The sequence below is a fragment of the Nelumbo nucifera genome, chromosome 1 (assembly GCF_055504915.1).
Source record: "Nelumbo nucifera cultivar China Antique chromosome 1, China Antique-T2T, whole genome shotgun sequence".
Classification (NCBI taxonomy): Eukaryota; Viridiplantae; Streptophyta; class Magnoliopsida; order Proteales; family Nelumbonaceae; genus Nelumbo; species Nelumbo nucifera.
In genome coordinates this window covers 176,945,711-176,972,505 of record NC_142649.1, presented here as the reverse complement: position 1 = coordinate 176,972,505, position 26,795 = coordinate 176,945,711, and the positions used below count along the sequence as shown (strand labels likewise).

The window sequence follows — 26,795 nt, the reverse complement described above, 5'->3', positions numbered from 1 at the left end:
TATATATAATTTTTTTATTTTTATACATGTTTTTCTCAAATCAAGTTCGAGTTCAAGGTTCTAACTCGAACCGAGCTTGAGCCTTGTAATATATATTGGCGAGCCAAGCTCGAGCCTCTATTCGGCTCGGCTCGACTCGGCTCAAATCCACCCCTAGACAGGACCCTTTGTGTTCAACTATTGAAAACAAAATATCTTAAACAATGATAAATTTCTTAGATGCATAAAGTCTTCAGATTCAAGTATGTGGAAAGCTATAGGAAGAACTCTTGCGGATATTTGTCCAATTTATATCCAGATAAATTTTGTGGAGAATAGCTTGAATAAAGCACAATACTTCATGGACTTTTCCCACTAGTCCTTCTAACAAGAATTCTAAGCATCTTACAAATATGAATCAGGGATCTTGTGACAGACTGAAAGAGATGGGAGATAGAAGCTGCATGGCAACTTCGATTTTAGCGTTGGAATCCTCTGTGCCACTTTGAACCCCCATTGAAGGCATAATGATGATCCCATGGATATAAAATCGGATTAGCTGAACACTTCAACTGTGTAATAGGCTGTGGAATGAATGATAGTGGTCCACACCAGTGATAAAATACATGGGGAATGACTGTGGGCCCCATGTATTTTATGACGAGAGTGGATTGTTATTGTTGGTTCCTACAGCTATCTCCTGTTTGTGGAGAATTTGTATAACTTTCGTTAGGGTATTTCTTCGAGCAATTTGTGTGATCTGTGTGGTGGGGAGGTAGAAACTCCGATCCATTTGCTCTGTTAGTGCCCTTTTGCAAGGGCCATACTTTTTGCTAGTCTATGGAACCTATCTTTAAACAATGACCAAATTAGGACTGTTTCTGAATTTGTGATTTTTTATATTAATCTTTCTGCATGTAGAAACTCAAAGAAAAGTTTTCTTGCCATGGATTGCAATTGCTTTTTAGTTTTACTAAATATGGATAGCCAGAAATTTTTTGATATTAAGCTTTTCCCTCAGATTCTATGTACTACTATTACAAATGATCACTTCAATAATTCTTGTCCCTCTTTACAAATATCAACTGCAGATTTGAATTCTTCTCTGCTAAGGTAATCTATTCTAAGCCCTTTTTAGCCGATCCAATGTGATGCTGGCGCTAGACCAGACAAAATTGGTTCAAATTGATTTTGTAACCAAATATAGCCTTAGAATTAGATGTTTATCTACATTAAGTGTCAACTAGATTTTGTGCTACAACCAAACAAACATCCCTTGGAAGATCTGTTTGGGACGAAATCATGAAATTTCAATTGGGCTGAGAGGGATGCCAGCAGAAATCTGTTGAGATAAATTACAATATAAAATTGGGCTCACTCCAATCCTAGAAACCAGGGTATATTCAAGATGATTTATTAGGATTTTAAGAATAACTAGGTTTTTCTGCTAATATATAACTATTATTACAGACTTTACAGTATTATACATAAAATAAAAACAACTGTAGGATAGCGTAACAAGACTGCTGAACTATAATAGTAATAGAAAAAAATATATTAATTGGGACAAAAAGTCTTTTTCATCACCATGGAAACTTGTATTTGGGAGTCCAATTCATTGTCAAACTAGAATTGTGAAACGAGAAAAATGAAGAGGATTTTTTCTAAAGGATTTTGGCTTCAATTTCCTCAAGACTAAGCCCCTTTGTTTCTGGTACAATGAAGAATATGAAGAGAAGAGACAACACAGATATCACTCCAAATACAACAAATAGCATTCCCGCTCCAATCAATGACTGCAATCAAAATCCAAAAACAATAAACGGCTTAAGTAAGTGCAGTCATTTATAATGAGAAACAAAGAGAACAGAATCAAGTTTGAAATAAGAAAGGTGAATAGTAGTAACTGAAAACATATAGGTTATTGGATACCCAACCCAGTTCTTATTACCTTCCCATGTGCTATGAACGCATTCATTAATATGAACTTTTTTCCACACCATAATGAAAATCTCAATGTAATAATGAAACAGGTTGGAAATTTTGAGAGAATGACAACAGATAAAACGTAGAGAAAATCCTCCTTTTAAAATTCATAATTAATAGGACAGACATTAGTTAAAATACAGATAGTTGAAGTCATTAAGTCAAACTGTTACACTGAAGGTCTATGCAGGCAACCAGAAATTTAAAAACACCTAATTTTTGCTGAGAGAGAAATGTAATGCCTGCTACAGGGGGTAATCTATCAATCAGAAACCAATAAGCTGAGATAAATGCCTAGTAGATTGCTTTGACCTAGCTAATATCAAACTAATCAGAACGAAGAAATAGCAAGTAAATAGCAGCATTCTGTTTTCAATTTTACTGCTGGGAAAATAAGATGAACACTACTCCCTTCCGGTACTAAAAGTTGCCAATCAATCGATCGAGCATTGGTTATATATGACATACTACCAAAAAGAAGAATTCTCTAATACAAGCATGGCTTAACTCTATCTTGAAAAAATAACATGTTTCTAGAACTCCAAATTCTATCTTAAAGATTTTCCTGCAAAATCAATCTCCTATTAGTGACAATGAGGAGGTGGAAAAAAACACCAACTGTTTTTCCTACAGAACCAATTGTCCACTACCCACAACCATGGCTACAAGGATATATCATACAAAGGTGCCAACTGGCTTAGTTGGAATCTCTGGATGTGGTTTGCTTGGACAACTCCCCACCTGATTTCAAAATTTGGATGCCCAACTCTTTGTGTCTTTTCCTGCTCCTCTTTTTTCAAGGTTTTGTCCCATTCCCATTCTCTTGGTTCCCAGTCTTTTCCTTCCAAGGAAGTTTGGCATACTCTGGTTCCTCCAAAGTTATGGCTTTTTGTTGGAAGTTGTTTCATGAAAAAATCAATACTTGTGATGTTCTTCAAAGAGAAGAGCAAACTGGCGCCTGTCTCCTCATTGGTGTGTTCTTTGTAATGCATTAATGCATGTGGGGAATCTTTATACCACCTACTATTACTAATTTCTTGCTCTTTTGCTTTGCATTTGAAAAAGGTTTTCGACATCAAATGCTTATTCAGCCCATATTTCTTACCTTTGATAAGGAAAAGAGGAACAAAGGCATCTATTATTTTGACAATTTGGGAAGAAAGAAAATATGGGAATCTTCAAAGGCAAGGTTAGGGGAGTAGAAGAAATTGTTGAACTTAACATAGTGAAGGTAGTCAATTGGGTAAAGACTTTTGGCAATTTTTGCCTCATTTTCAATGGATGAAGTGGTTAGAGGGTGGTGGTGAATAGTCATCAACCTCAAAGACGTTACAACAGATGCAACAGTCTCCTACTAGACAAGATTGTTTGAAGTTAAACTTTGATGGCTATTGGGGAGTAACTAGAGATGATAATGAGGTTACTCTAGCTTTATATTCAGGGCCATTAGGACAAGGAAATTCGGTGAAACCTGAACTGATGGCAATGCTGCAAGGCTTAAGAATATGCAAGCAGCTGAGTTTAAGAAACATCATGACGGACAGAGATTCAAAGATGGTGGTGGGCTGGTTGAACAAAACTCTCAAGGTCCATGGCAGCACAAGTCCCATTTGAAAGATATAAAACAGGTGGAAAAGCATTTAAATGCATTCTTTTACTGTTCAAAGGGCACTAGGGCAGCCAATGTTTTCGCTGATGCCTTGGCAAAGTAAGGTGTGACCAGAGACAATTTGTAATGGGCTCAGCTGTAACATAAAAAATAAGGGTGAGGGTGGATGGGTGAACTACCTAAATGAGGTTTTTATACATTTGTAAATAACTCTTTTCTTTTAATCAATAAAATCCTGATCTGTTATCCAAAAAAGGCTCAGTCGGTAAGGTCTCCATCTGCAGAGACTTGGGATCAAATCTCGCCTTTACCAGGGTGGGGTGTGGGGGTTGGTCTATCCCCTGTTCTGTAGCTGATGCAGCATGGTCAAAACCCAAGTATGCAACTTGAGAACAGTTCGATATGTAATAGCATGTTGAGAAAGAAGGTAGAGGGCCGAGTCACACAGCCTTGAATTAGTGTATTTGGAGTCTCACCTTAGAACTCTAATTCCATATTGGAGTCACACCAATCAGTTATAGGAATCATACTTATAATAAAATGATAGAATCACACCACCAAGGCACAAAGTGCTCAAAGAATATGCTCAATTCATTCACTGCTGAAAACAGATTAATACATCCCTTTGTATGGGAAAGCTTTATACCTTTTTCCTTACTTGACCCAATTAGAACACCTTTTTTTTTCAAATAGTAATGCATGAATAGTGGGTATTAAGCAGAGATTGGGTTCTCGGTTTCTAAACCAGGGTGTGTGGCTTTATATTTACATAACTACAACTACATATTTAAATGCATAATATATGAAACAGGATAGAGTGGAATGGTGAAACAAGATTAATGTAGATAGTTGGAGTAAGGCTTTGTTGAGCTTCTTACTTGAGTATTCATATATTAATATAGCACCATTATTGCTGCTGATAAAAACAACTATGCATGATGTGTTAGCAAGAAAGACTTAAAATGTATCATTCAGAAAAAGATATAGTCCTAAGACAAAGTGGGACATTCATACAACAGCTTATCGGAAATAGTAAAGAATGACTTTATCTGAATGGTTCTAACCAAATTGGCTCATTTTTAATCCATTCAAATCCCAGAAGATGGGCAATTAATCAGATGATGACCAATATATATAATTCATGGATGGTCATATAGTTCTAGGTTTTCTTCATTAGTATTTTAAAAAACATACGAGGTCTATGACTTGAAGTGAGGCTCAAGGAAAACAACTCAAGACCTTCATGCTCATGCATGAAAGTATAAAGAACATTTGTCACATCTTGAAATGCCCTATTTGTGTTTTTGTATACATATTTGCATCAATGCATGTATATGTGCTTGTCATTATGCTTTAACATATTTAAAGCCATTGGAACAATAACCAAAAAGAAGCCACTGTGAATCTGTGATGTATTCTTTAACATATAATAGTTATTGAATGGTTTGTAATAATGAAAATATTTCCTCTAATTCTAATATTCTCGAATCATTTGATTATATTGTCATTTATTCATTTATATGATTCTTCCAACATAAATATATACTACACTTATGCATAATTTTGTACTTTTCCTCATTTTAGTAGGTGTTCTTCTTTAAAACATTGTTAACCACGAAGCTAAGCATCATGGCCCAAGGCTTATGCCTCACACATCTAAGTGCATCACCTCACATTTCCGCATTTTTAAACGTTTTGCTTCCACCATAAAATCTGATAATAGAAAAAGTTATTGATGATTATGTAGTGGTGTTAAGTCTCAACGATTGTACCTGATTGCATTGGAAATCAGGGAAGTAAGGCATTTTGGCACATAACACAATGCAAAATTGTTTAATGTAGTTTTAAACACATAAGTTCCATTAGGCAACACTAGGTACCACATAAGACAACCAAAGTGGAAACACCCCCTGTTGGGGGGAACACCAAAACGAAGCTTCCCCCAACACTCTCATGCACATAACTCTATGCAAAACATGGTATATTTATTTGAAGTTGTATCTGCCTAACCAACATAATCTTGGAAGGTAAGGTCAAAATTCCTACATGGCTTACATGGAGTCTAAATGGGAACACAACACCAATATTCCAAACACCGCCAAAGCATTTTCCTTAGAAATTTACTGATGGCACTCCTAAGAATTAATAACAGGAAAATGGAATTTGTCAAGGAGATAGATACCTCTAGTGGAGAAAATGCAAATGTTACAAGCGCATTTGAGGCAAAATTAACAAGCACTGCAATACTTAGTCCTCTCCCTCTCAGGCGTAGAGGGAAAATCTCTGAAATCATCAGCCAACCAATGGGTCCAAACGATAACTGCATAAACCAGTCCCGATAAGAAAGCCGCATTGGCATGTGATACAAATACAACAAATAACTAGCATTCACTGCTTATCACATTCCAAATATACAACTACCAAATCATAAATCCTAATATGGTCAGCCCAGAACTGGCAGGCATAGTACCTTAGAAGTAATTAACAATCACTGTTCTAAAGCAGATCCTAATCTAGAACTATTGCACCAGAAAAGGAAATAATATGAAGACTGGAGTGAAAGAGAAACCTCTCATACCTGGTAACACCCAACATACAACAGTAGTGCAACTACAGCTACAAATGGTGCATTGTTTAAGAAAGTATAATATGCTGCCAGCAGGAACAAAGAGATGACCTGACATAGGAGAAGTGAATATTGAGAATGAAGTATATGAAAGCCATGCAATTAAAATAATCATCAGAAACATTACTCCTCAAAAGCACCCCAGTTAATAGAATGAGAGATTTGACTGCTTTTTTTCTAAGCACTGTTTTGAAGCACTCCCAAATACAATCAATACTTTTGATTTTCAAGAAGGCAAAGAAATTTGAGAACATGGCCTTGCAACTCCAGACATTCTGGAGGTAAAGACCTCTTGATGAAATCATAAGAGCTGCTTTTGAACTTGAGGTATCACCAAAATGGACCTCATAGTTGTTGAGTTATAATCCTTTTCTTCATTGATAACTGAAACTTTATTAGTTAGGAACTTAGGATGAAAGAATGGAATACATGTACATAGGTTCTTGAGGTATCTCATCAAGAAAAGAACAACACTTTTATGTCCTTATCCCCAAGAAATTTGGGGCTTTAAATTTTAGGCCACAGTTTAGTTGGTAGTGTGTACAAGATCATCTCCAAAGTTCCACCTTTTAGAATCAAGGAAATTCTGAACTTGGAATTGCCATGAACTGGTGTCAGGAAGTCATGCTTCAGTGGGAGATGGAAAAGCTGGATTTGGGGTATGTTTCTTGTGCCCACTTCTCATTTCGTGGCAGTGACTTCCTGATAAGTTTCTTTTAGACTGAAACAGGTTTAAATATAGGTGTAATGTGGGCTGTGCCAGGCCAACATGACCTACTTTTGACATGCCGCCAATCAGCCATACAAATAGGATTGGTTTTTTAAGGGCTTTAAAGAAGGTACAGGCAAAGCAGTTGCCTTGCACCTTCAGTTTTTTGACAACATTATCATCTTTTGTGATTCATCAGTGACAGGAAGATGTAAGGAATTTGAGAATTATTATCAGATGCTTTGAATAAATACCAAGTTGTACATTAACTTCAGCAAGTTACCATAGGTATCAATCTTAGGGGTAGGGGGATTAAGAAGAATATAAGAAGCATGGAACTTGATACCTTGAAATGACCCAAGTATCTAAGCCCTAAATTAAAATTTCAAATGTGGTGACTGAGAGACCTACAAAGCTCGTGAATTTGGGGGAAATGTTCTAAATCTCCTGGGGAACAATTATCTTGATTAGATTTCTGATTTACCAATCTACTTTTTTTCTCAATCTTTGAGGCCCACATGAAGGTATTAAGAATTTCATGTTTGAGGTTGGTAATTCCTATAAGAAACACCTTCAGAAGATCATTTGTAAAGGAAAAGGGGACTGCATTTAGACATTGGTACTGAGAGATTCTAATTTGACAGTTTAGTTTTTCCTTGTTATAATTTTCCAATCTACTTCTTTCAATCTTTAAGTCCCCTAAATGGAGAAGGATTTTAAACATTTCTTTTTAGAGCCTAGTGATCTTTTAAAAAATACCTCAGCAATTAGGAGACTATTTGTAAAATAAATGACCACAGTTTGGACATTGGTAGGGTGAAGGATGGTACCCATCTATCCCCAGCATTTGTTTTGAAGGTTCCTTAATAGTTTCAGATTCCGCAGGACTCAGCAACCAGAAGTAAATAAACTAATGTAGAAGCCTACTCGAAGGCTCACTAGGATCTGTCCTCGCAAATCTATTAATGAAATATTTTCTTCTTTTTCATTATATATGAATTGATCTCTAGGAAATACTAGGTTCTAGGAAGATCAAAGGTGGTGAAGGGGTGCTGCTTCTTTAGAGATTCTTGAGGATGGTTCCACTCAGTTGAAGTCACTGAGAGCTGCAAAGCAAATCATGATTGACAATGATGGGATCATAAAGAGAGGCTTTTCTTTATATATGTTTGATCAGGAGGTTTTCTGATGATTGCCAAAGCTCGTCAAGGTGAAGACATGGGTTCAGGTAAGGCGGCCTTCCCTTCACTCTCCTGGGGTCAGAAATCTAGAAAGAGAGCTCTAGTTTTTCACACTTTTTTTTTGGATATTGAGGCTATTGAGATACTCAGGCTTGGCTAAAGGACTTTCAATAGTTATCAACCCCACTTTTAGAGCTTGATGTCATCAGTCAGACTAGTTCAAATCCCTAGAGGTTACACTTGCTGGCAGGTAAGGGTCATAGGAGTGCCTCTCCATGCATGGTGCATAACCACATTTGTTAAGATTGAGAATGTCACGGTGGATACATCAAAGTGGATAAGGAAAACCTAAGCTAGGTATTTTCTGGAATTGGTAATGTTGCTGATTTGCAGTAGTTCTCTGTCTGACATCACAAAGTTTTTGGATCTGGCGGTGAAAGGGAAGAAGTGCATCCTTCAAATTGTAGTTGGAAGGGGCAGTGGTTTTAAGATCTTGTCATCACGACGGAAGGAACAGCATAGCCTCCATTGCTACAAGCTGGAGGGTAAAGACATCAATTCAGTGGAAAGGAGTTGCAAACCCAATATAGCTGGTTGTGAGGCACCTACACTGTTTACCATGGATCCTCCAGTGAGGACATAGCCAGTGGAAAAAAAGAAGGAATGGTGAGTGATGGATGACTAAAAATCCAAATTCTGATATGGGTTATGTCAGGTTGTTGAAGTTTTGCAATCTGGAAGCTTCCAACTGCATTTTAAAGAGAGATTGGAATTTTATGATGCTAGGCCCACTGTCATGGACTGAGGGGGGACCAATTTTGGTTGTATTTTGAAATAGAAATGCATAGGAATTGGGCCTAGGAGCATGCAAGCAGCCAAAGTCCCACTTATGTCCATTTGGGACCATTTAAATGTGTTTATTAGCCCATGGGTCTTGAAGGCATAATATACTCTTGAAAAAAATATGCAGAGTATCAAGGGCATGAAAGGGATCTTAAAAATGACAGCACTTCAAGTTTATGAGACAATCAAAGAAAAGGATGCCATTCTTGGAGTTCAAATCAGCCCCCCACAACGTCCCACAGCACATCACCGCCATGTATTGGGAACATCTCCCGATGATGACATCATCATTTCTGGTATTATCATCAGGAGATGTTCCCAATGCACGGAAGAGATGTGCTGTGGGACGTTGTGGGGGGCTGATTACGAGTCCCATTCTTGTTATTGGTTCTATCATCAGGGTTGGCAGAATCTTCCCCTCAGCCGCCGAGGATGGGAGATGGAAGTTGCAATCACATAGCGGATTCCAGGGCTTTGGTCTCATTTATCTTGTTAAAAGCTGTTATTTATCTAAGTATAGTACCGCAGGGGTACTATTGTATTTTTACCCTTTTGTTTTTTAGTTGCTATCGCCCTAGTATATATAACAAATAGCTGGCGCCGCCAGCATGCTTTTGAGCTCTCAAATCTTTGTCCTCTCTTCTTTCTTCCTCTCTTCTTTTCTCCTACATCACTGCACTGATAACATATCTCTCTCTCTCTCTCTCTCCCTCTCTCTAATAGGCTGTCTTTGGTGGATCTAATGGAAATGATTGTGAAACAATCTTGTACTGCCCCTAGGGAGTTGTCAACACCTTTTTTGTCATTTAGCTCCACTGGATGAGGTCATTGTTTGGATGATAGGAGAATGGTGAGAAGTTGTGCAAAGGTTGTGATTCAGAAGAGACGGGCTTAGGAGTGTCTAATACTTGAAAAATACAAGACTTTTTCAGTCTTGTAAGGGGAGTCAGTAGAAACTGATGGTAGTGCCCTTGGGACCTCAAAAGAGGCTATGAAGGTTCTTCTTGGGTACAATGAACTTAGGGAAGACATAAGATGTTATAACAGATTAGAGGAATAAAATTTGTAAGTCATTATCCCTTGATCAAGTGATTGCTAATGAGGTTGAAGTGGCCAAGTAGTTAAGGTCTTTTTGGGGGAAGGAGTTCAGCCAATCACCCACATATAAGCATATGGAAATAAAAGAGAAGAGGCCAAAGAAAAAGAGCAGGGTGAGTCAAATATCAAGAATTTAGATCCTTATTCAGCTGGTAGTTTTCAAGTCGAGGTATCAATTGGTGAGAGACAGATGTATGCAACCCGGCACTTACAGAGGCTGTTTCCAAAATTTAAATCCTGGTCGCCCAGGTCGCAATGGAGCAACCCAAACGATGTGCCAAGGTCCACCCTCATTGGCGGGAGCCTTGTGCACTGGGCTGTCCTTTAGGTATCAATTGGTGAGGCTAGTGATTCTGGTGTTTCCAAGTAGGAGAAACTATTCATGGCCAAAGGAAGGTGAAAAATAAAGAAATTGTGTTATTTAGGGGCATTGTTTGATCATGCAAGTCTGACAGGAAATAGTAAGAGCACAAGGGATTGAGGCAAGTATGAGAAGTAGGGTGTTCATTTCCTGGTTGCGGTTGGGTTAGGTATTGGGGGATTTGCTGTCTTTGAGGTTGTTGGGTTTTGTACTTTTGTTTAGATGTTTCAACAGGTTCAAGTCTATGTGGAATTTTTGGTTTTTCAGTCATGTGGGGTTGTTTTTTGCTTGGGCCACATAGCATGTATGGTGCTTGTACCCCGCTTTTTCCTATTTCTTTAATAATTTTTTTATTATTGTAGAGAAGATAGGCCGAATGGCCCATAGGCTATTATTCTATGTTATATTTATGTTCTTCTCTGTAATGGGCCTTATTCTGGGCCCATACTCTTCTATGCTGTGTTTTTGTAATTTCTTGCCCAACCAAGGGCCTCTCTTGTAATTATTCAAGAATTAACTTAATAAACTTGTATTAGAGTGTTAGAGGGAGAGTTAGTTCGAAAACTCTCATCCTCTAACACTCCTTGTCGCCAGCTCTCTCTCTCTCTTATCTTCTCCAATCTTCTCATTTGTTTGGTTTTCTGGTTTTCATCTAATCTTACACAGTCCCATACTTCAAAGGGTTGTTTTCAACTTGGTATCAGAGCAGGCCTGAACTTGGCGTGGCTCTCATGTGGGTATAGTCCAGCCGACTGCATGAGGGTGATCTAGGGCTGGAAGTTTAGACTCATTCGCCTGATTCTTGGAGGTCATTGGAGGGTGCCCAAGGCTCTATTCGCTTGGAGAATAGTTCGGTGACCAGGAAGAATCAGAGAGAAGGACTGTTGGGCCTGATTTGAAGCTCAAATCAGAGATTTATACAACTGTAAGTTGCTTCAGTTATTACTGGATTGTTTTTCTGATTTAAGGGGACTGTTAAAGTGCTCGAAACCCCTCTAAATCTGCTCTGCTGTTCGGCTGTTGTTGGCCTGATTTAACTCAGAGATTTCTGGGTTAGTTTCTCATCTTGTTGGACTGCCAAGTGGCCGAAACTTGTTTGGACTCAGTGGTACGAGTTTCTACTTCAGTTCAGTTGTTTCTTGGACCTATACGGACTGCTCTTGAAGTGGTTCTTACTAGTTAACAGTGGGGTGTTCACTACTGCATACATAGTGTTTGTAAAAAGGCCTCTTAAGTACTGTGGTCTGTGTTTTTTGCTCTCTTGAGGGCACTTATTGTTGGGAACCTAGAATCCCTAACTAGAAAGGGACTCCAATCGGGTACATAGTGTTTGGAGGTCTGCTGGTTGTCTCTTGAAGGCTGAATAAGACCTTCTTCTTCTTGAAAGAGCTGCCACCGAACTTGATTCTCACGGCTGTCAGGTCTGAACTGGCCTTGTGGGTGGCTGTGTTTGTTGCTGATTTAACTCAATCTGAGTTCATCAACAATCAGTACACTAGTGGAAACTTACCAAAAACTTAATTGACGCCTTTACATGATGGACTTCTCAGATGTTGAGAGTAAGAGTGTTGCTGAATATGGACATGCTTTGGGAACCCCAGCTGATTCTTCGTTGATTGTAATCACAATTAAACTGGAAGGAACCAACTACTTGGCATGGTCACAATATGTGAAAATTCATATTTGTAGTAGAGGAAAGTGGGGGTTTATCTCCGGGAGCAAGAAGGCTCCCCCAGTGGATGATCCCTCTTATGAGAAATGGATGCAAGAGAACTACACCGTTATTGGGTGGCTCGTGAATTCAATGCAGCCACAGATTAGTCAACATTATCTCTGGATGAACTCAGCTAAGGAAATCTGGGATAGTGTTGCAGAAACCTACTCCCAGAAACTAAATATAGCTAGAGCCTATAAACTAAGGAGTGATGTGAAGAATTTAAGACAGGGGGAGAAATCCCTTACGGTATATTTCTCAACCTTGAAATCTCTGTGGCAAGAAATTGATCTGATAGAGGCTGTGACATGGGATACTTCCAATGATGCAGAAACTTACAGGAAATTGGTTGAAAGAAACAGGGTTTTTGAGTTCCTAACTGGACTAAACCCTGAATATGACATCACAAAACAAAATATTTTGTCCAAGGAAAGTGTCTCATTATCACAAGCATATGCTTTGGTCAGCAGTGAAGAGAGCAGAAGACAGGTACAGGTTCAAGGGGTTGGCACTAATGATCACTTTGCAAATATGGGGATTAAACCCAAAGGAGTTATAGGGGCTCCTGGTGGCACTGGAAAGAAAGAGGTTGTCTGTGAATATTGCAAGAAGTCGAAGCACACCAAGGACAAGTGCTGGAAATTACATCCCGGTCTTGTTCCTACTCGATTCCAGAAGAAAAATGATAGTAGAAAGACAGGGAGTGCAAATGCAGCCACGGGTACAGATGCTGAAGTTGAGTCTGCCTATGCACAGTTGGCGGCCATGAAAGTTGAGTATGAAAAGTTTGGGAAGATGATCAGTCATCTCGAAGGTGTAACTTCATCATCCAACCCTTCAGGAAGTTCATCCACCTCTGCATTTGCTCACTCAGGTATAAGAGCTTCTGCTAACCATGCAACCACCTTAGGTAATCCTAAGACCCCTTGGATCATAGACTCAGGTGCTTCTGATCACATGACCAACCTTTCCACTTTGTTTGTTTCATATGATTTACTTCCCGGTCGTGACAAAATCACCTTACCCAATGGCTCTCTTGCCCCTATTTCTGGCAAGGGAACTGTTAGGGCTACAGACTCCTTACTCCTATCTTCCACTCTTCATGTACCTAGATTAAATACCAATTTGTTATCTGTAAGTAGCTTAACCAAGTCATTAAATTGTTGCGTAACCTTCTTTCCTTCCCACTGTGTTTTTCAGGATCTGGAGTCTCGGAAGGTGATTGGGAGTGGCCATGAAGTGAATGGAATATACTTGCTCGACACTCCTGGACAATGCCTTGATCATCCTAAGAATGTTGCTTTTGGTTCTACCTCTTCAGAGTCTGTCAATCGAATTATGTTGAGTCATTGTCGTTTGGGTCATTTACCTTTTTCTGCTTTAAGTCATCTATTCCCTGAATTTTTTAAGGGAATCAGTGTGTCCAGTCTTAATTGTGAATCGTGTCAGTTATCAAAGCATTGTAGAAACAATTACCCTTTGAGCAATAAAAGATCTTCTTTTCCTTTTAATATTGTGCACTCTGATGTGTAGGGGCCTTACCACTTATCTCCTATGGGGGGCTACAGATACTTCATCCTGTTTATTGATGATTTTTCTCGATTCACTTGGATATTCCTAATGAAATCTCGTGATGAAGTTCCAAGACTTGTGAGGCAATTTCATGAATTTGTTTTGTCTCAGTTTGATACCAGGATTAAAATTTTTAGATCTGACAATGCAAAAGAGTATTTTGAGAAGAGTTTATCCTTGTATCTCTCTGACATGGGGGTTATTCATCAAAGCCCCTGTGTTAGAACCCCTGAACAGAATGGAGTTGCTGAAAGGAAAAATAGGCATATTGTTGAAGTTGCAAGGAGCCTTTTGTTTGCCTCACATGTTCCCACAATATTTTGGGGTGATGTTGTTCTCACTGCTACCTATCTCATAAACCGTATACCATCCAGGGTTTTAGGGTTTAAATCCCCCTTCAGTCTTCTTCATCCAGACAAGGATCTCTTCCCTATTCTTCTTCGTGTGTTTGGCTGCACCTGTTATGTACACATTCCAAGTGCCCAGAGACATAAGTTTGAACCAAAAGCCCACAAGTGTATCTTCCTTGGTTATTCCCCCACACAGAAGGGTTACTGTTGTTTTGATCCAAAGACTGGCACTCGATATGTCTCAATGGATGTTACCTTTGATGAACTTTCTCCTTTTTATGGTTCCTCTCAAGAAGGACATTGTCCACAGGGGGAGAGTTTGTCACAAGTGTTTGCCCCTCCTCTCCCTGTCCCAGTTGAGTCTCTTGATGAGCCTGTGTCCTCACCAAATGAATCAAGGGAGGATCGATCACTGTATTCTCCTTGTCCTAATGCTCCTATCTCTTTACCTCCTCGTCCTACCCACAATCCCAAGGTGTATCAAAGGAAAAGATCCAGGAATGAGCAGGTTGTTTCCCTTACAACAAGTGAGCCTCATGCACTACCAATCACAGATGAGACAACAGGTGTTGTTTCAACCTCTTTGGAACCATCTTTCCCTGATCTTGATGTTCCCATTGCTGTTAGGAAAGGAAAACGGAAGTGCACTGCACATTGCATTTCCAAACACCTTTTTTATGGTCTGCTTTCTCCTTCATACTTTGCCTATCTCTCTTCAGTTGCTTCTAATCCTATTCCTAGGTCTGTGTTAGAATCTCTTGACATTCTAGAATGGAGAGATGCCATGAAATCTGAAATGGATGCCCTACACAAGAATGATACTTGGGAAGTGGTGGATTTGCCTGAAGGGAAGGATCCAGTTGGTTGCAAGTGGGTCTTTACCATTAAATACCGGGCTGATGGGACTATTGAGAGGTACAAGGCCAGACTGGTTGCAAAAGGCTACACACAGACGTATGGGATTGATTATCTAGAGACCTTTGCACCTGTTGCTAAGATGACATCTGTGAGGGTTCTTTTATCTCTGGCATCTCACTTTGACTGGCCCCTTTATCAGTTGGATGTAAAGAATGCGTTTTTGAATGGCGACTTACATGAGGAGGTTTATATGTCTCTCCCTCCAGGAATGTATGGAAGTGATATGCAAGGAAAGGTATGCAAATTGAAGAAATCCCTTTATGGCCTCAAACAGTCTCCTAGAGCATGGTTTGAGAGATTTAGAGCAGCACTTGTTAAATTCGGCTATGCTCAGACACAGTCTGATCATACTCTTTTTGTGAAGAGAAGTGAATCTCTGGCAGTATATCTTATTGTGTATGTTGATGACATTATTGTGACTGGTAATGATGCCTCAGGATTCGTGCTCTTAAGTCTTTCCTTCGTACATAATTTGAGATTAAGGACCTGGGGAAGTTGAGATACTTCCTTGGCATAGAAGTTGCTAGATCCAAGGATGAGATTCTTATCTCCCAAAGGAAGTATGTCCTTGACTTACTCTCTAAAACAGGGAAGATGGGTGCTAGACCAGCTGCAACTCCTATTGATATAATTCACAAACTTTCTGCTTCAGATGGAACATTGTTGGAAGACAAAGGGTCCTTCAGAGACTTCTTGGGAAACTCCTGTACCTGTGCATGACTCGGCCAGATATTGCATATGCTGTCAATTGTATTAGCCAGTTCATGCATGTTCCCTGAGATACTCATATGGCAGCTGCAGAACGAATTTTGTGTTATTTGAAAGGCTCTCCAGGAAAAGGAATTCTGTTTACCAAGCATGGCCATCTGAAACTTGAAGCCTATACTGATGCTGACTGGGCTGGAAATATTGATGACAGAAGATCTACTTCAGGGTATTGCAGTCTGGTGGCTGGTAATGTTGTCTCTTGGAGGAGCAAGAAACAATCAGTTGTGGCCCGATCCTTAGCAGAAGCAGAATACAGGGCCATGGCACATGGAGTCTCTGAATTGTTGTGGCTAAGGTCATTGATGGAAGAACTTGGGATTGATCATGACAAGCCAATGATGTTGTACTGTGATAATCAGGCCGCCATCAACATTGCCCACAACCCAGTACAACATGATAGAACTAAGCATATTGAGGTTGATAGACACTTTATTCGAGAAAGAGTCTCTTCGGGTGAAGTGTATCTTCCATTCATCACTTCTGAAGGACAATTGGCAGATTTTCTCACCAAGGGCATTCCCAAGGCAAGGCTTCTGCATGACACTGGCAAGCTGGGCATGATTAACATCTATGCTCAGCTTGAGGGGGAGTGTAGAGAAGATGGGCCGAATGGCCCATAGGCTGTTATTCTATGTTATATTTATGTTCTTCTCTATAATGGGCCTTATTCTGGGCCCATACTCTTCTATGCTGTATTTTTGTAATTTCTTGCCCAACCAAGGACCTCTCTTGTAATTATTCAAGAATTAACTTAATAAAATTGTATTAGAGTGTTAGAGGGAGAGTTAGTTCGAAAACTCTCATCCTCTAACACTCCTTGTCGCCAGTTCTCTCTCTCTCTCTTATCTTCTCCAATCTTCTCATTTGTTTGGTTTTCTGGTTTTCATCTAATCTTACATAGTCCCATACTTCAAAGGGCTGTTTTCAACTATTATAAAAAGAAGATCGATGGTGGTGAAGTCTTCCTTTCTTTGAGAGGCCTACCACATGAAGATTAATACCTTTGAGGTGCTACAATGATTTGGAGGTTATCTATGCATATGCATCTTATGCAAGGCTAATGTTAAACACTTTAATCAATCTCATCTCTAGTGTGTTTGCTATTTTTTTTGGGAAAAAGTAAGGTAATTTTATTCAAAACAAAAGCACATACAAGCTGGATTCAGACCCAGAAGGGCAGCCTGAGAACCACAGCAGTTACATTCTCCACCAGGAATTAGAGCAAGGGAAAGAAGACAACTTCAGACTCTTGAATTCCTCAGAAACAGACACCCAAGATATCAGCGCCCACAGCTCTCTGAATGATATCTTCAGGACTTTTAGCTTTACTACAGAAAATTCTACTATTCCTCTCAGCCCAAATGGACCATAAGACAGCAGCAGGAATAGTCCTCCACACCAGGCTCCCTTTCTTGTTTAGGCCTTTAACATTCCAACAACAGAGAAGCTCCTTAACCAATCTAGGAATTACCCAACTGAAATCCAAGGTTTTGAGAAAGTGTCCCCAAATCTAAGAGGAAAATGGACAATGAATACACAAATGATCTGTCGATTCAGCTTGGTGCCCACAAAGACTACAGGAAAGATCCATAACATGGATGCCCCGCCTCACCAGATTAACTCTGGAAAGACATTTGTCAAGGGCCATCGTCCAAATCAGAAAGTTGGCTTTTGATGGACTTATAGAATTCCAGATCTGTGAAGCAGGAAAGTCAGTGAGACCCAAACAACAAAGCTTAGAGGCAAGGGATTTGACAGTAAATTCACCATCCAAATTCCATTTCCAACACCATTAGTCTTCCAACTGCAGATCAATCTTCTGCTTCTGAAGAAAAGCCATCAGATCCACAATCTCTTTTAACTCCCAATCAAATAGATTCCTCCTAAAGATGGGAGTCCAAGTAAGAGACCCACCAGTCGAACAGCAGTACTCAGCCACAAAAGCTTCTTGGTTAGAAGCACACTGAAAAAGTAGAGGAAAAGACTCAGCTAGAGTCCCATCCAAACATCAAGGATCCTTCCAAAATTTTGTTCTATCCCCTTTACCAATCTTGACTGAAATCCCTTCCATGAAAACAGAGAAATTTTTCATGATAGCTTTCCAAGGGGAACTACCCCAACTTAGGGGAGGATCCCTAGATCTCCAGTTGCCCCACTCCACCCCATATTTATTAGCTATGAGGGATCTCCACCAGGCCTCTCTTTCATCCGAGAACCTCCAAATCCACTTGCTAAGGAGGGCAGAATTAAAACTCTTCAACTTCCTAATGCCTAAGCCACCTTCGGCCTTGGGAAGACATACTTGGTCCCAACTTACAAGGTGAACTTTTTTCTCCTCATCCCAACCCCTCCAAAGGAAGCATCTCTGAATCTGCTCCAATCTTTTAGCAACTTTGTTAGGGATGGGGAAGAGAGAAAGGAAGTAAGTAGGTAAATTGGAAAGTGTGTTATTTATCAGAATAACCCTACCCCCAAATGAGAGATATCTTGCCTTCCAGGAAGCCAATTTCCTTTCCATTCTTTCAATAACTGGATCCCAAATCGAGGAGGTAAGACAATTTGCCCCCAAGGGCAGCCCCAAATATTTCACCAAGAGTAATTCAGTCTGACAAGCCAGAACCTCCGCACAATCAACTATGTTGGAGATCACCTCAAATATTTGTTCCCAAAGGCAGCCCCAAATATTTGTTCCAGTTGACTTTCAGCCCAAAGATCACCTCAAACCAGGTTAATTTCCAAGGACAATATCTAACTGGGAAGGAGAGGCATCCACAAAGCATAAAGTATTATCTGCAAATTGGAGAATATTGATCTTTTCCCCTTCAGGAGAGAATGCAAAGCTTTCCCAATCACTAGATTCAACAGCCTTTTTACAAAACAAAGTGAGAATTTCCATAACAAAAATAAAGAGCAAGGGGGATAAGGGGTCACCTTGTCTTAGACCCCTAGAACTGTCAAAAAACCCCACTGACTGACCATTAATCAAAACTGAGAATTTGGGTGTGGATACACAAACTTTTATCCAGTTTCCCCATTTCTGCCCAAACTTCATATGCTGCAACACCAAATCAATACACCTCCAATTGACATGGTCATAGGCTTTCTCAATGTCCAGTTTGCAAATCAAACCAGGGGTACCCTCTCTTCTTCTTAAGTGAATCAGCTCATTAGCAATAAGAACAGAATCAAGCATCTGCCTCCCCGAAACAAAAGCACTTTGATTGTATGAAATAGCATTCCCTAACACCCCTTTCATTCTCTCGGCTAACACTTAAGAAAAGATCTTATAAAAACTGTGCAAGAGACTGATTGGCTTGAAATCTTTAACATTAACCACCCCTTCAATTTTTGGAATGAGGGTGATAAAGGTAGTATTTAAACTTCTTTGAAGGGAAGCATTACCATAGAACGCCTGAAATACATTCAAAATATCTTGCTTCACAAAATCCCAGCATTTGACATAAAAGAGGTTGGTAAGACCATCCGGCCCTGGCGACTTATCAGCCACCAACATAGTAATGGCAGCTTTAATTTCCTCCTCCGTAAAGGGTCTCTCAATAAAAGAAATCTGATCTTCACTCAACTGTTTAAAAGGAAGGTCTCTAGGAAAGGGTCTGAAGGACCAAATCTCTTTATAAAGGTTTTTATAAAAGTTAGTTGCCACTACCTTCATATTTGCATCAGATTCCCCCAATCTACCTTCCCACTCCAGCTTACTGATTGAAGAAACTCTTGCTCTGGCGTTGGCCATTCTATGAAAAAAGAGAGTGTTTTTATCCCCCTATTTTAATCAGGCCACTTTAGCTCTTTGTCTCCACTTGATTTCTTCTTTTACTGCCAATTTATCATACTTGATTTTTGCTTGAGATCTCTTCATTCTGCTTTCCTCAGATAAAGGACCTACCCCTTCTGCTGAATCGATTTCCTTAGTGAGACTCAACAAAGCTCTTTTTCAGTTTCAGAATTCAAATTATTCTCCACTTTCCAGATTGGTAAATTATTCTCCATATCAAGATTAAGAATCACTTTAGCCATTCTTTGTCAATCACTAGACCCCCCCCCCCCCCATTCTGATATCCCAGACTTGTTTAAGACTACTTTCTTCTCTATCACTTCTTAGGAGGTGGAAGATAATGTAGATATGTCCATAAGAAGCTTTTCTGGAGTATTTGGAAGAAAAGGTTTAATGCCACAACTTAAATATGTCAATACTGAATAACATTTTTCCAAAACATCTTTAAAGGTTTAATGCTTTAAAACAGAATATGAGATCCCCTTGCAAGTAAATAGGAACTTACAATGCCACTGACGCCCCCAAGTAGTAGAGGTCTTCTGCCAAGTTTATCAACAACAAGAACAGCTATTCCAGTCATAATCAACTAAAAAAGGAAAAAATAAGTCAGACCTTTGGAATGCAAATAAAACATCAAGTCCCATCTTTTTTCACCTTGAGAAGATACAAAACTTAATGTATTAAAAAAAGAAAAAATAGCAAGATGAATTAAGGAAAGCCTTTGAATCTTGTAAACACATAAGAAAAAAACTACTACTTCATGTCTCTAGATGATGTTTTGCATATACCATTCAGGAGGATTTTGCATGACTTGTTAGATGGAAGGACAAATAGATTCATACAACAAATCAATTTGAAATTTTTCAAAGCATTTTCTCTGGTACTGATATTATTAAATTTGTTAAATGCGAACCCTGCAAAGCCATGTTTTCTTCTATTTTAGTATTTGATGAAAGGAATTTATGCATTCCATTAGAAAAATAGTACCTAGCCAACTTTGTAGGATAACAGGTATATAGCTTAGAGTATACAAGGAAATTTTTGACTGTCCAATAAACTTTTGAACTAGGTATTCATACATAACTCTTAGTTTAGGAAATTCATATGGTTGGCATATTCATCAATGTTGAAAAAATAGGTTTATTATTAAAATTCTAAGTGGTCAATGTTAGACTGGCATATAAATGTAGAAATTGACATAAAATATAATGTATCTCTAGAAAAGGTCCAATGGCCTCTTTTTTCTTAATGAACTGATCTAATTTTATTGCCACAAGGAGTAAAAGAACAAAGACCAAGTAAAAGCAAAGTCAAAACAGCTTTTCATGAAAAGAAAGAATAACTACATTTTCACTAATCTGTCCTTTCAAGTTCTAATAATACTGTCTTTTCTGGTTTCTTTCCTTCTACAACAACTTTGAATTTATACAATTAACTATGGACCCAGCATGATTCCTTAAGTTCATAAAAAAGTAGGAAAGAAAAGCCTTGTATCCTAAAAAAGAACATTGATATTTCAAAGTTAGCTTCCATAGAAAGTAAAAACAACAAGCTAAAACAAAACCCAACACCTATAGCATCATAGAGAATCCTTTTACACATCTAACTGGTGCTTGTAGCATTATATTTATATGGAATTTTTCAATGATGTAATAATTCAAATGGCCTTTATCCTTTTTAAATTTTACAATGATAAATGAATCTTTTTGAATATTAGGAAACATTCCAAGTATTCCATAATCTCTACAATGTTTTCACAAGGAATGTGCAATATGCTCCTCCTTTAAGTACCAAGAATTTCCACCAAACCAACTTTTAAGACTTGTTTGAGCTTTTGTCTGTGAAGAAGTCAACTTCAACCCAAAGAAATCAGCAGATAAACTCTATAAAACTCTAGCACTTGCATATTCAACATAAGGGATTAAAAAAATCATAAACTAATGAGGAAAGAATCATGTGTAAGAGTAACCTCTTTGACCTTACCTTTAACAAACCAAGAAGAATTGAGACCCGTGTAGCATCAGATGCTGCAGAAAACCCTGCACTCTGTTAAACCAAGTTGGATAAGAATAAAAGTACACACCTACTAGGCTATGATATGTAGTCACTACTAATGTTCAACTTATAAACCAAAGTCAAAAAGTGCACCTTAAGAATTGTTGCAGCATAGTACAGCACACTTGGTTGCCCTGTGATCTGCCAACCATCAAGTTAGTAATAAGAGAAATACCAGTGGATACTTAACTATGCTACACTTATAGAACCTTGCAAAATGACGATACCTGCTGAAACAAGACCAAACCTGCACCAATAATAAGGGCTTTCAAGCATTTCCCTTGGAAAATCTCCATTAGTGAAGACTCTTTTTCCTGATCATTGTAAGAAAGCTCAACCAGAATTTCATCTACTTGCTCTGGGGCTGAATTGCCAATAGCTTGCCCCCTCAGCCGGCACAAGCAAGATATTGCTCTTTCTTTTAAATCCTGCATGTTTCCTTTCCCCTGGATGGCACATAAAAGGAGCCATCGAGGTGATGGTGGTAACCACCACACTCCAATCCCCATAATCACTGATAAAGGGACACTAGTTCCATACATATAGCGCCATCCCCCAACTAGGTCAATTTCAAGACAGCCAACCGTATAACCTAACTGCAGGAGAAGTCTAGGCAGTCAGTATTTGAAAGATTGACAGTAACTATAAAAACAGGTTAATATAGTATCTAGCCCAACATGGTACAATATCACTTGATATCATGAGAATTAGATGAGGGCTACCACATGAAACACACAGTAACAAACACATGAAGTATGAGACATTTGTTCTTTTGGATCCATTATATGATGTCGTGCATAGCTGACTCAATACTTCCCTCAAAATATAACCAAAGTATAAACTTGAGCACTTACAAGCATTCCTAGAACTATAAAGAACTCTTTAAGAGAAATGAGCCGGCCTCGTATTTGAGTTGGAGCAGTCTCAGCAATGTACATCGGGGCAGCATGCATCGCCTAAAAGAGTTAAATCCATAAATTACATATCTTTAAAATTTTATAGGGAAAAAGAAAGTGGAAGAAGAAAGAGTTAAAATTTTATACATGCATGACCAGATTGTGAATTAGTATAATGTTGGATATTAGAGTTCCCTCCATGTCTTTTCATTTGTTTGTTCTGTTTTTTTTTTTTTTTTGGGGGGGGGGGGAATAAGAATAATGGAAACGATGTACCATTTTTCACTAAGACCCTCCACACCCTATCAGAAGGTGCATCATATCTCCCCTCTTTAGCCTTCTTTTCCCCTCCTTTTGGAAACACAACTCCATAACACTGGTTTAGAATACACAGAAACACATGTATGTTTTTCTTAATCTGGCCATTAGGGAAGTTTGCTATATGATCTCCCATGTGGAAGAATCATGCATGTAATCCAGACCTATCACTGGATTAGGGATCCTCTGTATCAACACCTCCTCCCCGAACTCCACATCAGCCTTATAGTCTACCTTGTACTAGAATTCTTCCCATCTTAAACAAGCCATTCAACTTTGAAATATTTTAATTTAGAACATACTCCTATGGAAGATTTTTTATGCATAACTGGAATAATCTTATTGTCAGAAAAGATAATAGAAGGCTACAAGATAGATTGTGCCAACACCCCAAAGTTACATTAGGAAGCCAATCTCTCTTCCCTACACAAACCTCCTTATATTTATAACAAAAAATTCTCTTGCTTCCAATGGGTGGACCCCATTACATTTGATCCCTGTTGCCCCTTCTCTTGCTAGAACATCTGGCATATCATTTTCTGTTTTTCCTATCCACTTCTCTCATAGTGTGCCTATTAGCACCAAGGTCCTTGGCTATTTAGCTCCCTTTCTTAGGCCTATAGCACTAAGAAAAGGTTTATTTTGGCTACATGGGAAAGCATTTTAAGCTGAAATTCTCCCCATAGAGTGTCTAGAGGCCCTGTTGAGCTCCCAACTAAATTTCCACATAGAAGGTTTGTGGGTTGTTTAGACTCTTTGAGTAAATCTGATAAGAAAAATCATATTGCTTTTACTAATGTGGCAGTTATTTTTGCTTTGAAAAACAAAATCATACATATTAGCATTTGGCAAACACTCACTAAATAAATACATAATACATTGACTCTTGGTTTTCCTCTAGGAAATGTAATTATTAACAGTTTTACATCATCTTCCAGCATTATAGCAAACTGTAAACCTTCACACTACATCTCATATACATGCATTGTGACTTGTGTATATTCTTCTGTCCATGTTTCCATTTGACATTGCACAAGGAAGGGTTGGTGGAGAAAGGAAGAACTGTTTATGTATAAGGAAATGGAGAGAAATTAAATATAAATGATATTCTGTTGAAGAAAAAACAGCACAAAATAAATTACCAGCCCAATTCCTATACCAAATATGAAGCGTCCAATCACCATAACAGGGAAGTCAGGTGCTAGTGCTGTCACTAGAGCTCCAACAAGATAGAGGAGAGCGGACAGCATCAACTCCCTTCGTCTTCCTTCAATTGAAAATATCCACTCTCAAATTTTAGCAAGTAAAATTTACAATAACATGAAATATAACCCTATGCTCCAAAAGTTGAGAATGCAAACCTAGAAAGTCAGCAACAGTAAAAGCCAAAACAGAACCAATCAAGGCCCCATACAACGAACCACTGACCTATAAACAATTTCATAATGCAAAAAAAGCAACAACAAAAACAGGAAAACAAATATATATTCAGAAAGGAATTGAACCATACTAATGCATGTTCATTATGTGAATGTCAAGCAATTATATGCGACAATGAGATATTAACTCACAATGAGTCCAATTTCCACTGAAGACAAGTTATACCATGTGATCCCACTTAATGTGGATGACTGCCAAAAAAGAAAAAGATCAATTTATCAGATTAATGACATCATGAAGCTTAATCTAGGATTCCACAGATCGCATTTGTGGAATTACACAATATGACCTGGAAATTATTTTTATCTAGCTTACTTCCCATCATTATTTTCATTTTATTTGAACCTATCCAGTTAGAATAACAGATATTTAAAAGGAAATGAAAAAGTTGGCGATAAAGAACAAGCATCCATAGCAAGGATTTGTATCTTACTGAGAAAGACTAAATTTATGCAATACGCACTGTGACACAAGTAACCCAATCATGCCGATCAATTGTTATAAACAGTAGCAGAACTGGAATCACCTATTGCCTCTTATGAACAAAACCATGTTTTACTAGTCCTTCATAACTTCAGCACTAAATCACTTCAGATCTGCAAATAAAAAAGATCATCTTGTGTGCTCTATTCAAGCATTTGGTTTCTTAGGAAACTGTAGAGAACACTGATGTGGGCCCCACAGCTACGGTCCCACTGTGTTCGTAGGGTAGAAGATGTTCTAGTCTGCCTAGGGTTAGCTATTGGTCATTTAGTTGTTTCAGTTGTTATTTATTTCAGTCTTATTTTTTGCTCTATTTGTTATGTAAAGACTAAGGGCAGATCTGTCCTTTCCATGTAATGAGCATAACCTATAAATATTAATTAAAGTGGCGGCGGCAGAACATTAAGCTTCTGCTCCTCCTTTCAACTCTTGTGTTCTATTGCTTCTCCTCCCTCTTCCTCTTCTTTCCTCTTACCTTTCTTCTTATTTTTTATCCTGAAATCCATTAGGGTTCAAGACTGATAACAGTCCTGAACTTCTACTTGGTATCAGAGCCAGGGTTTCTCATGTGAGTCTAGTCCAGCCGACCACATGAGAACCATCTAAGGCTGGAAGCTGAGAAAGCAGAGTTCGTTGACTGGTTCTTGGAGATCTCCAGAGGATTAGCAGCTGTTTGAAGAAGTGCCACAGTTGCAGCGAGTTGGTGATCAGGAAGAATCAGAGAAGGCTAGGGTTCGGGTAACCTTGGTAGGCAGCGAACTGCATCCTAGTGTAGGTCTTTTATTTTCTGAGAGAAGTAATATCAGAGAAGATAGGTTGAGTCATCTCAGTTGAGTCTGTTGAGTCATCTCAGTTAAAGTGTGAAAGTTGTGAGTTTGCTAAACATTGTAAAAACTCTTATTCATTGAGTAATAAAAGGAGTAATAGTTCTTTTGATATTGTGCATACTGATGTTTGGGGGCCATATCACATTCCTTCTATGGGTGGGTACAAATATTTTTTGTTATTTGTTGATGACCACACCCGGTTTTCTTGGGTTTATCTTATGCGTTCACGAGATGAGGTGCCTGCCCTGACCCAAAACTTCCACCAAATGATCCTAACCCAGTTTGATGCCAGGATCAAAGTGCTTAGATCTGATAATGCAAAGGAATACTTTGCTAAGCCATTGGCATCGTACCTCCTTAATCATGGGGTTATCCACCAGAGCACTTGCCCTCATACACCTCAGCAGAATGGGGTTGCAGAAAGGAAGAATAGGCACATCTTGGAGGTGGCTAGAAGTCTTATGTTTACCTCCAATGTCCCTATTCGCTTCTGGGGTGATGCTATCCTTACGGCGGTATATCTTATTAATCGGATTCCTTCCCGGGTTCTTGATATGAAACCTCATTTTTCCCTTCTATACCCCAATGAGGAGTTGTTCACTATTCCCCTCAAGACATTTGGTTGTACCTGTTTTGTTCAGCTTCTCGGTCCCCATCACTCCAAATTTGAACCCAAGGCCTCCAAATGCATCTTTCTTGGTTATGCACAAACTCAAAAGGGTTATTGTTGTTATGATCCTGTCTCAGGAAAGAAGTTTGTATCCATGGATGTCACTTTCTTTGAGGAGACACCCTACTATTCTCGGGTCTCTCCTCAGGGGGAGAGTAGTGAGCGTGGAGATTTGTGTCCTTTTCTTCAGGGGGAGTGCAGTGAGGACAGGGTTAATACTATTGGGGCTATTCCCTTACCTATTCCAGTTGGTGATGAGGGCTGCAGTAGCGAGGGTGGTCAGAGGGATCGGGAGTTGAGAGTCTATCACAGGCGATGCAGGCAGGTTGATCCCGGTCATCAGCAGTCCCGGCCAGCTCCAACCTCTTCTGCGGCTCCAAGTCCAGATATTACAGTCCCAGGGCCCACAGATACTCCTTCCATTGTTGCTACCTCAGCCTCTGCAGATGACCTTGACCTTCCTATTGCCCTCCGTAAAGGAAAACGGCATTGCACCACATCTACAACCCACTGCATCTCCCAGTTTTTGTCCTATGATCGCCTATCTCCCTCCTATAGGTCCTATCTCACCTCCGTTGCTAATGTCCCTATTCCGAGAA

General features: G+C 39.0%; 1 protein-coding gene across 2 annotated transcripts in view; it reads right to left on the bottom strand.

The window, feature by feature from the left end:
* Positions 1 to 1,379: 1,379 nt before the first annotated feature.
* LOC104600413 (D-xylose-proton symporter-like 2) overlaps positions 1,380 to 26,795 on the bottom strand; it is a 44,571-nt gene continuing 19,155 nt past the window's right edge. Inside the window, exons 4-14 of one of the 2 annotated variants that reach the window (XM_088895391.1) lie at positions 24,348 to 24,407; positions 24,138 to 24,204; positions 23,919 to 24,043; positions 22,417 to 22,518; positions 21,790 to 22,158; positions 21,656 to 21,703; positions 21,491 to 21,553; positions 20,013 to 20,093; positions 6,153 to 6,251; positions 5,757 to 5,894; positions 1,380 to 1,775 (exon numbers count right to left, since the gene is read on the bottom strand). In XM_088895391.1, the coding sequence (XP_088751517.1) occupies positions 1,644 to 1,775; positions 5,757 to 5,894; positions 6,153 to 6,251; positions 20,013 to 20,093; positions 21,491 to 21,553; positions 21,656 to 21,703; positions 21,790 to 22,158; positions 22,417 to 22,518; positions 23,919 to 24,043; positions 24,138 to 24,204; positions 24,348 to 24,407 (1,284 nt within the window). In that variant the 3' untranslated portion in view covers positions 1,380 to 1,643. The remainder of the gene's footprint in view (positions 1,776 to 5,756; positions 5,895 to 6,152; positions 6,252 to 20,012; positions 20,094 to 21,490; positions 21,554 to 21,655; positions 21,704 to 21,789; positions 22,159 to 22,416; positions 22,519 to 23,918; positions 24,044 to 24,137; positions 24,205 to 24,347; positions 24,408 to 26,795) is intronic. The other variant, XM_088895392.1, reaches the window with a different exon arrangement.